The 11,005-nt window shown below is 45.1% G+C and overlaps 1 protein-coding gene across 2 annotated transcripts; it reads left to right on the top strand.

The window, feature by feature from the left end:
* Positions 1 to 4,430: 4,430 nt before the first annotated feature.
* Positions 4,431 to 10,869, top strand: LOC135542672 (cytokine receptor-like factor 1). 2 transcript variants are annotated; one of them, XM_064969791.1, is made up of 8 exons: positions 4,431 to 4,801; positions 7,289 to 7,567; positions 8,125 to 8,254; positions 8,403 to 8,572; positions 9,284 to 9,516; positions 9,599 to 9,692; positions 9,798 to 9,979; positions 10,137 to 10,869. In XM_064969791.1, exons 1-8 carry the CDS (start codon positions 4,744 to 4,746, stop codon positions 10,158 to 10,160), a joined length of 1,170 nt encoding a protein of 389 aa, XP_064825863.1. In that variant the 5' UTR covers positions 4,431 to 4,743; the 3' UTR covers positions 10,161 to 10,869. The 2 variants fall into 2 exon arrangements, with proteins under 2 accessions (XP_064825863.1, XP_064825865.1); XM_064969793.1 differs by having other exon boundaries at positions 9,798 to 9,983.
* The last annotated feature ends 136 nt before the right edge of the window (positions 10,870 to 11,005 follow it).

The raw sequence follows: 11,005 nt of genomic DNA, 5'->3' as shown, positions 1-11,005 counted from the left end.
TTTAATCTTGCCTTGTGGTATGAAAAGTTGATATTTCAGAAGGTTGGCTAGCTACAGTTCTGTCTCAATCGTGCACTCTCTGGATGCTGCTCTTTTTCCCCAGGGGGTTGGCTATGTCAACCAATAACTCCTCCATCTTTTGCACCCCTCCATAGGTGTGCGACGCTATAGGCTGTGTCCTTCTCCCAAAGAATGAGAAGCTATATATTGATTGGCTTTTTGAACATGGACATGGAGATGGTGATTGGACATGGTTGACAGCCTAACGTGAGTAGAATGGCGCCAACGCCATGCTCTATCAACTGAGCGACAGAGGACCACGCTAAGTATGATATGCACTGTTATAAACTGGGTGGTTCGAGCCCTGAATGCTGATTGGCTGACAGCTGTGGTATATCGGACCGTATACCACGGGTTTGACAAAACATGTATTATTTACTGCTTTTACTGTTGCTCCATTTCTATCCATTGGAGGGCAGTACCTACGAGCTTGTTCTGTATGTGTCAATGGCTGTATATTTAAGCATTACGGCACCTCGGGGGTTTGTGGTATATGGCCAATATACCACGGCTAAGGGCTGTGTCCAGGCACTCCGCGTTGTGTCGTGCATAAGAACAACCCTTAGCCGTGGTATGTTGGCCATACACCACACCGCCTCTGGCCTTATTGCTAACATATACAGCTATTGACACATACAGAACAAGCTTGTAGGTACTGCCCTCCAAAGGATAGAAATGGAGCAGCAGGCCCTGTCAGTCGTACTGTAGCTCCACATTATTGGGTTGGGGAGTAGCCTACGGGTGAAAGCAGCCAGTATCCAAACAATCCAACCCAGCTAGTTCAAATAAACATGCACTTCACATGTACTTGTAATTCAGGCCATAAAACCAGAGGGATTTACAGACAAAACCTTGATCCCCGTCTCCTCAATGTAGTGTTTTGCTTTTTTTGATTGTTGATGGCATAGAGTAGACCAACACATTGGGTCCAGATGGGAACAGAGGGAGAGAAGCTGAGAGAGAGACGTAGGGAGACAGAGAGGGAGAAACATAAGTTACATTGGCATGTTTTAGAGGCCCTGCCATAAGAGAGACAGACAGAGAGAGGGAGAAGAAAGAGGTTGACATACATCTGTCATGCATTATTTCAGGAAAGCATTGCTTGAGAGAGAGAGAGAGAGAGAGAGAGAGAGAGAGAGAGAGAGAGAGAGAGAGAGAGAGAGAGAGAGAGAGAGAGAGAGAGAGAGAGACTATGTGAGGAGGAGGAATGACAGTCTGATTGGTTCTCTCCTTTTTCAGGGGTATAATCCCCACACATATGCTCAATCCCTCTGGAGGAGTAGCCCTGCTTTGTGTCTCAGGATGGAACTGATTCATAACCAGGTACTGACGGTCTTCAAACGACATTCTTCTCCTAATCAGGCAGGATTGGACCTCTCTCTGCTTTTCTCTGATTACCTCTCTCTCTTACTTTCTATCTCTCCCGTTCTCTCTCCAACTCTTTGTCTCTCTTTCCCCTTCACTTTCTTGCTCCATCGCTCTTTCTTCCTCCCTCTTGTTCTTTCTATCTCTCCCTTGGTATATCATCTTGTACTCAGATAGAGTTGGAGTGGTTCCCAGTCCTGATTAGAGGGCTCTAACTGCAACCTCTCCTAAAAACCTCCTGCGGGGTCTATACACAGAGGAGAATAATACACGTATCATCACAATCTATTCCATTGTACTGGAATCTACAGTACTGGATTCATTTTGATGTGCCCCTTAATGGAATCATCTTTCCCCTGTGAGACACAAGCATAGAACCAAATGAGGAAAGCATGTTATTCCCCTTCAGAAATACTTGTAATAGGCCCCTGATATGAAAATAATCCAATTTTTGATTTTCAAGTTTATAAAACAATTTTCTGGAAACTTTGCAAAAAGCCACATTGGGCTTCAATGTATGAAAACTTTACGTTAAGAAAACTGTGAAAATCTATAAAAATCACATCAAAATGAATCCAAAACATTAACATGTGATGTACAATGTCAAATGATACATGAATCTGAAATGAAGTCATTTTGTCTAAAATAGCAAATGTGAACATATATTTTTGAAAGGATTAACTATTTCGTGTTTTAAGTATGTATGAAGAACATCTAACCTGCTTTATTTAGTTGTCCTTTCTGGCTGAACTTGGAGGATAACCTCCTATCTTACTCTTATAACAAAATGAATGGTTGTCAACTGCAGTATTTTGACCTCATAAACCACACCTTTTTGTTCGCCTGTTCTTTTGATGTGTAGAAGGAACATCAAAGTAGCTATTGAAGTCTGGTTGTCCATATTTGTGGAATTTGGAAGAGAAACAATCTCTCAGACGTTTCTGTTACTATATGAATGCAGCCCTATGTCTCAGGTTTGCAAACCCTTGAAGCCCAATGTTGCATCACTTGCAAAACTACCTTTAGCTCTGGCTCAGAATGTTTGTTTCTTGATTTATTTACAGAATCAGAACACAGAAAACAATATTTCAAGTAATTGTGTATGGGACCAGTGTGGTCTCAGTCGAGTGGACAGGTTTCTAGTGTTTCAGAGGCTACTGATGCCACAACGATGCTACTGACACAACAAATACTAGTAAGAGATGAATCTGGGTCTAAGGAGATGCACTAGGTAGTGTTTGACATCATTTTTGTCTTTAGGACCTGTACATGTTGCAATTCTTTTTTTCGACCCCATGCCACATGGTTTTGCCACAGGCCCATGTTCCCATCAGCGTGGTCTGGTTTAAAGGGAATAAGCCTGTCTTCCCATGTCTGTTACAGTAGTGCTGGATTGAACCATCTCCATCCTGTCCTCCTCAATGTTTCAGCATGGTTGTAGGGAGTCAGTCACAGATCCAGAACCAGCTTACCCTCTGTGTGTGTGTGTGTGTGTGTGTGTGTGTGTGTGTGTGTGTGTGTGTGTGTGTGTGTGTGTGTGTGTGTGTGTGTGTGTGTGTGTGTGTGTGTGTGTGTGTGTGTGTGTGTGTGTGTGTGTGTGCCAACTAACAGACCTTTTTTGCATTGATGAGAAACATTCTCCTTTCAGTCCCTTCCGATCAATCGACCCCCCTTTAGTGGCTTATAAATGACACAACACGGGGTTCTTGTTCATTCAACAACAACAAAAATCCCACTTACGGGATGCCCGGACACAGTCGCCACACCACGAGCGGGAATCAAGCGGAACAACAGTCGCCTCCCGGAGTCGAGATGAAGCATGGCATTGTGGAACATTTGCCTCTGAATCAGTTAACATTCTTAGTCTCTGTTACACTAACTGACTCAAAGAAGAGAGGGGGAGAAAGAGAGAAAGCAAGAGAGAGAGAGGATGAAGAGAGAGACCGAGAGAACGGCTGAGAGAAAGAAAGAGAGAGAGGATGAGGGGGGAAGAGACAGAGAATGACTGAGAGAAAGAAAGAGAGAGAGGATGAGGGGGGAAGAGACAGAGAATGACTGAAAGAAAGAAAGAGAGAGAGGATGAGGGGGGAAGAGACAGAGAATGACTGAAAGAGAGGGGGATGCCAACTTCAGACATTAGTCATAGTGCCCAGTGAGATGTTCAACTTGAACAGTGTTTTTTTATATCCTACAAGACAATGCAGTATGATTGAGTAGACTGGATGGCGTGACTGTAGTCTACCTTACATCACCGTCTCTCTCATGTGAATTAAGACATCTAGTGAGTTATCCAAAGCATCAGAGGACACCCACTCTCACCAATCCTCCAATGTCAAATCTGTGATTATGTCAAAGGGAAGGAAGGTAGGAATGAAAGAAGAACTGAAGGAAGGAATGACCGATGAAAATATTGATGAAATATTTAATATAATTGGGAAAAGTGACAAGTTCCAATCACAGCTAGTTGGTGGGGGAGGGATGGGTGTAGACTCAGAATGTACTACTGTAAGACATAATATGTATTGTTCCCTGCAGCCCAAGGCATTGGGTATGGGTTATGCAAGATACCACAATACATCCCTTTCACCACCTGTCACCATAATGTCAAAACAAACACAAACACAAATCCAACCACCAAACCATCTCAGATATCACACACATGCACAAGCATGCACGCATAGACACACAGACACACGCATGCACGCATATACACACATGCACACTGCATGCACGCATAGACACATGCACACTGCATGCACGCCAGACACACTGCATGCACGCATAGACACACTGTGTGGGAGTCATCATGAGGAAGTTTCCTATAATGCTCTGTGACTCAACACTCAACAGCCCCCCAGGCAGAAAAGAAGGAGGGAGAGAGAAAAGAGGGGGTAAGAGTGATTCGGTGAAAGAGAATGGATCTGGGGGGAGAGAGGAAAAGACTGGGAGGAAGAAAAACGACTGGCGTCTGTGTGGGAAGAGAGAGGAGGAGCTTGAAAAGTATGAACTTGTGTGTGAAGACGCAGACAGGCAGAAGGAGAAGCACTAGAATACTTAACGGAGTTTGGAAAAGCCCACGACTACCGATGGTCTCTTTCGGACCGGAGATGGTTTGCAATCAACTGATCAAATAATAGGTTTGGACCGAGCTTGGGCATGAAAGACTCCTCTTCTCGCATCTTGGGACTGCGGTGCAATTCACCTTGAACCTGTGCGGTTTTCCCCATCCTAACCTGTGTCAATTATACTCTATTAATAGAAGCGTAAAAAGTGGAGAGTTTTCCGAATGAACGAAAGAAGATAAAAGTTGCCATAAAAATGTTGTCATTATTATTCTTGATTCTGTACATTCCTGCTGTTATGTCCTCATCGTCACGTAAGTACAGCAGCTCTTCCATGTGATAACACATGTTGTCTGCAAATCTGGTTTGGTAGGATATAGCCTACTGTTAGATAATAGCCTACCTTGTTAATGGGCTAAACGGTATTGTTTATGCGGGTTTCATAGGGAATGAGTGTACAAAATAATTGCTCTAACAATGGAAAGTCCTACATCTTTTGAAACGATTATCCATAATATTGTAATAATAATTTGAGGTAAATATTAAGTGATTTGAACGCAGGGAATCAGATTTAGTTGGCTACCTTATTTTCCAACCATTTCAGATTAAATTAGATGAACATGCATTAATTATAATGCATTTCATAAAGAACTAAAATGACATTTGAGATCTGTATCCAGCATCAAACATTATGTAAAGTAATGCAATATTGCTTTATGTAATATAATGTAATGTAATATAATATATATATATATATATAAAAAGTCAGTTCCATGAACAATCACTAGCCCTTGTAGATTTGATGAAATGGTGAAATAATAGTCCTCGCTAAACACAGATCTCGGTTTTCTTGACCATGCTATTGAAAAACCGTGTCCCAAGAGGATGGATTGAAACAGGTCGGCTTTTAATTCGTTTAACACATGTAGCACTGGGCTGTCACCGAGGCAACACCACGGCGACATCGTATGGTCGGGTCTTAGGGAATATTAACCGCCAGTTTAATACAAAGTAAAGTAAATAAATCACAGTTATGTGCTGCGGTATGTCGGCTAGATTTAGTGTCTGAGTCCAGTTGATTTGAATAGGTGAGGTCATAAAACTACGGAGGCCTAGATTATTATTGTCCGACCATGAACTGTGTATGTATTTTCAGTTGTTTCAGGTTCATGAAGAAATGAATGTATGCGACAGTAGTTAGCTACTGCCTCTATAGCAAGAAGGCTTGGACTTTTATGGTACAGGAGATTGTTTCCACAGAGTTGCTGGTTGAAGAGCAAGACCCACTGCTGCCATCCCCCCAATTACTCCAGTGATATATTCAGAACAAAGCAATACACGTTTTTTGAAAGGTTCTTTTTCCTGGTTTGGATGTGCATCAGCACTCTCCTCACCACTGAAGACCTTTAGGCTGCCTTGTGAACGGTCTCTCGCCTTCCTTTCCATGTCATGTTGATGCTCTCTAGTTGATGTTCTTGTTGTCAGCGTTTCCAGTGAAAACTCCCACTCGCTCATCATAGTCAAAGTAACTGCCATTCAGGAAACATCACATGGCTCGATATGGTTAAATGTTGCATGACTTCTTGTTTCAATTCACTCACATACAAGGCCTCCGTCAAATGTTCCACGTGTGGCGACTTTGTCCCGTAGACGGACAGAAACACAGACTACCTTTGGACTGTTCCGTGCAGGAGCGAAAGGTAAACAGGGTTTTAGAAACCAGGGGATTGAAGACTGACATCCAGAACCAGGAGGGTCTAAAACCAGAGGCCATTTATCATCTTCACAACACCAGTGCTGTAATACAGGGCTTTAGCTCGACAGCTTGTGTGTTTACTTAGATTTTAAGCAATGCTTTTCACCCCTGAGAAACAAACAGGGTGTTGCAGACTTCTGTTCCATCCAAACCCTTAACACATCTGATCTAACTGACCACCATCTTGGCTCTGTGCCTGGATGGAAAGAAAACCCTGCAGAAATGATCAATGCTCAGAGTCTCAGACATGAACGAAAACAAACATTCTGTACAAGCTGTATAATCAGTGCACAGAACACTCTTACCAGAAGAAAAAAACGCATTTGCACCTTTAAACCATCATCTACATGAGCAGCCTTACCTCAGGGGACCTCCTTTCTAGAAACAAATACTATTTTACAGCCCATAGTTACTTCTTCAGAATCCATCAGGAGAGTAAATACACAAGTGTAATTGCATCTGTCGTTGAGGTCTTTAGAATGAATGTTCTGCTGCTTAATTCAGGGCCATTCCCTCTGCCTGGCCTGTAATACTGTGGTGGTGAGACCATGATTGTTATGGAGCTGGATCGTTGTTTGATTGGCTAATCACGGCCTGGCTTCCTCTCCACGATGATACATTTACAGCATCAGCGTTGACAGTGTTTTGGTGTAAATAGAGTGTGTGTGTGTGTGTGTGTGTTGTCGAGGAGGAGTTTTGGTCAAATGAACGTCTTCAAATGAGCTTCCTCAAAGCACAACACAGCCTTTTTGTTCAACACTCGTGGCTTGAGGATGAGACTTTTAGAGGTCTGACAATGTGATAAACAATCTGCGTCTATGGAAGTGGAAGTCTGGGTTCACTACTGACCTGGGAGTTATGGCTGGCTTCTAGTATACAGTAGCCTATTTGTCAGATATTCTCTTCTGAGTCATTGAATCAGTAAAAACCCGTCTCTCTCTTTCACCTCTCGCCTGTCTCTTTCCCTCTGCTTACTGGGAATCAATAGTTCAATCAACCATTCTTTAATCCATGTATTCACTCATCCCATCTCTCTCCCCTCCAGAGATGGCTGGGATCTTCCCCCAGGACCCAGCCCTGCCCATCGGCTCCACCCTCACTGCCACATGTTCAGTCAGCCCTGATCTGGGCCTCCACGCCAGCTCTCTGTTCTGGAGCCTGAATGGCCGCCGGCTGCCCAGCTCTTCTTACAGCGTGTTGAGCCCTACGGCCCTCAGTGTCACCCTGCCGGGCCTGCCAGCCTCTAGGCAGAGGTCAGGGGACAACCTGGTGTGTCACAACCATGGAGGACATGTTCTGGCCGGGTCCTGCCTCTACATTGGGAGTAAGTGGAGCAACACACACACACACACACACACACACACACACACACACACACACACACACACACACACACACACACACACACACACACACACACACACACACACACACACACACACACATCTAGCAGCAGCACCTAGCGCACACATAGTTAAAAGTTAACAGTGTTATACCAGTCTTATATCAGAGTACCAACCTGTGGTGGATGAGTAACTGTAGGGTATTTAGTCCTGTTAACTCCTGTGTTATTACACCATGTTGTGGCGCGTTACTCCCTTTACTACTCCCTGGACATGGAGTCTGACACACACACACATACAGGTCTGACATACAGACACACGCACACACACACACACACACACACACACACACACACACACACACACACACACAGTGTTGTCACAGTGCCCTAATCTCAGCATGACGTCCCTGTTCAACACCTTGTGTTCAGAAAGGGATGGAATCTTGGCAAAGTACCAGAATTTGAACCCCAGACAGACAGAAGAACATTCTGGACTAAAATATATCCTCTCTCCCTCCATCCACCTTCTCCCTCAGTGCCTCCAGTGAAGCCAGTCAACTTGACCTGCTGGTCCAGAAACACCAAAGACCTGACCTGTCAATGGGCACCGGGAGGACAGGGAGAGACCTTCATCAAGACCAAATACACACTCAAATACAAACTCAGGTACACACTCCTTACACACACTTAATACACATGCATACACACACATTCTAATACAGTCTGATTCTATTATATGTGTGTGTGTGTGTGTGTGTGTGTGTGTGTGTGTGTGTGTGTGTGTGTGTGTGTGTGTGTGTGTGTGTGTGTGTAGGTGGTATGGCAGAGAGAGAGAATGTGAGGAGTACAGTGCCGCCCAGCCATACTCTTGCTACATACCTCGTGACCTCGCCCTCTTCACGCCCTACGAGATCTGGGTGGAAGCCACCAATCAGCTCGGCTCAGCCACCTCTGATGTCATCACCCTGGATATCCTAGACGTGGGTGAGTGTGTGCGTACGTGCGAGTGTGTGTGTGTGAGAGAGACAGAGACAGATAGAGAGACAGAGAGAGAGTAAGTGCCTGAACTTTGACCCTCTGGCTTTAGAGCTTTACATCTGCCCCAGTTAAAAGTTGCCCTGGGGCACATATCCAGGATCAGCTTACCTTGCCCAAGACCTAACAGTAACCATTAGTGGAGAATCGTAAAACTGACCTAAGATAAACATCTGGGACCAACTTCATCCTACTACTTAGATCCCGACCCAGGATTTTGGGGGTGAGGGGGAACACACACACACACACACAAATGTGGGAGGACGGGCATTTTGTAGAATGGAAGACCGGACACACCCTGCCTTTTGATGAGCTCATTTTCCTTTTACTCACGCTGGGTGGTCACACACACACACACACACACACACACACACACACACACACACACACACACACACACACACACACACACCCTGCGGATGGGGCAGGGCTAGGAAGGTGGGCGATTGACGCTCTACACCACTCGAGTTACTACTCGCTACTCCCTCATTTCCCTCCACAGTGAAAGTAATAACACAACAGTACCCGTGCTGTATGACTTACTCTTACGGTCAGATCCACTTCACTCAGAGAAGAAAGAAATGACCATTCTTTTACATGGATCTTTCTGTTCTAAAGTAGTTCTGAGTTACGCTACCTCTTTCCCCTCCCCGTCCACAGTAACCACGGACCCGCCGTCAGGTGTGAGTGTGAGTCGTGTGGGTGACCTGGAGGACCATCTGAGTGTTCGATGGGAGTCTCCCCCAGCTCTCAAAGACTTCCTGTTCCAGGCCAAGTACCAGATACGCTACCGGCTGGAGGACATCTCAGACTGGAAGGTCATGGATGACGTTGGGAACCTGACATCATGTCGCCTGGCAGGCCTGAGACCGGGTACTGTGTATTTTGTCCAGGTACGGTGTGTGTGTGCGTGTGCGTGTGCGTGTGTGCGCGTGTGCATGTGTGTATGTGTTAATCTCAGTGTGTTCTATGCAGGTGCGCTGTAACCCAGTAGGAATCTATGGGTCTCGTAGGGCTGGTATCTGGAGTGAATGGAGCCATCCTACTGCTGCTTCTACACCTCATAGTGGTGAGGACGCACACACACGCACACACACACACACACAGACACACACCCAAACACACACACACACCCAAACACACACACTCTAACCCCCTCTCTCCCCTCCTACAGAGCGTGTGTTATCAGGTTCGTGTGACTCCAAGTCTGGAGACTCCAATTCTACGTTACGTCGAGAGCTGAAGCAGTTCTTCGGCTGGGTACGGAATAATGCGTATGGCTGCGGCGGCATGTCAATCAAACTTTATGACCAATGGAGAGTCTGGATGCAGAAGTCCCACAAAACACGCAACCAGGTAGGTAAGGATCTAAGTAGAACTCACCTGCACTCGCGTACAACAACCACACACACAGGAATGCACACAGGTCTTATTGAATCATTTGTATCATCATGTTTGAATCGTTCAGCTTTTCTTGTTCAGGGAAATCCTCATCCGTTTTTCTCTCTCTCAGGTCCTACAAGGGGATAAGTCATAGTACGCATCCCCCTGCCTTTCAACAACCAGCAACAAAGTCAAGACAACATGTGTGTGAGAAATGGTGTCCCCTAAATGCTGTGGTTTTGCATACACCATTCAGCGATGGAAGAAGGGGGTAGAAATACAATTTTGGGGACAGTGTCTCTAGCCCTGCCCCATCCGCAGGGTGTGTGTGCTGTAATTATTTAACAAGACGTGGAGGAATAAGACATTGAGGAATAGTGATCTTCTTCTTACTGTGGGAATACTGGCAGCTGTGAAAAGCTAGAGATCCACAGCACCCTCTAGTGGAAGTTAACATACTGGGAGGAACAGTGGAGACAGAGGCCCAGAGTAATGTTTCTAGTCACATCCCAGTCTTAAACCATGACGACCCAATCGGAACTGTCTGTGACCCACTATTTGGGAACCCTGGTCTGGGAGGAGGGGGGGGGACTATTAAGGACTATTAACTGACATTGTGTTACAGGACAATTAACTGACATTGTTGTCTGTGTCACTGAAGATCTGTCTTGATAATAAGTAGGGTCAGGAGTTTTTCCTGATCATATGGCCCTGCCCAGGAAAACCTCCTGACCATAATGCTAATGTATTTTTCTACAGAATTGTACTATCATATTTAAACTATTGTTTTTTGTTACTAAGTTATGTTTGGTTACTGATAATGTTATTGACTTAATTATGAATTATAGTTTGGTTTGAAAGAGTTTGGAAGTCGTTCTATTCACACACACACACACTCGCACACACCCCCGGACAAACACACCCCCAGAGACACACACCCCCAGACACACACACCCCCCAGACACACACACCCCCGGACACACACACCCCCAGACACAC

This window comes from Oncorhynchus masou, chromosome 6 (genome assembly GCF_036934945.1).
Source record: "Oncorhynchus masou masou isolate Uvic2021 chromosome 6, UVic_Omas_1.1, whole genome shotgun sequence".
Classification (NCBI taxonomy): domain Eukaryota; kingdom Metazoa; phylum Chordata; class Actinopteri; order Salmoniformes; family Salmonidae; genus Oncorhynchus; species Oncorhynchus masou.
The sequence above is the reverse complement of the archived record's forward strand: the minus strand, read 5'-3'. Positions and strand labels throughout refer to the sequence as shown.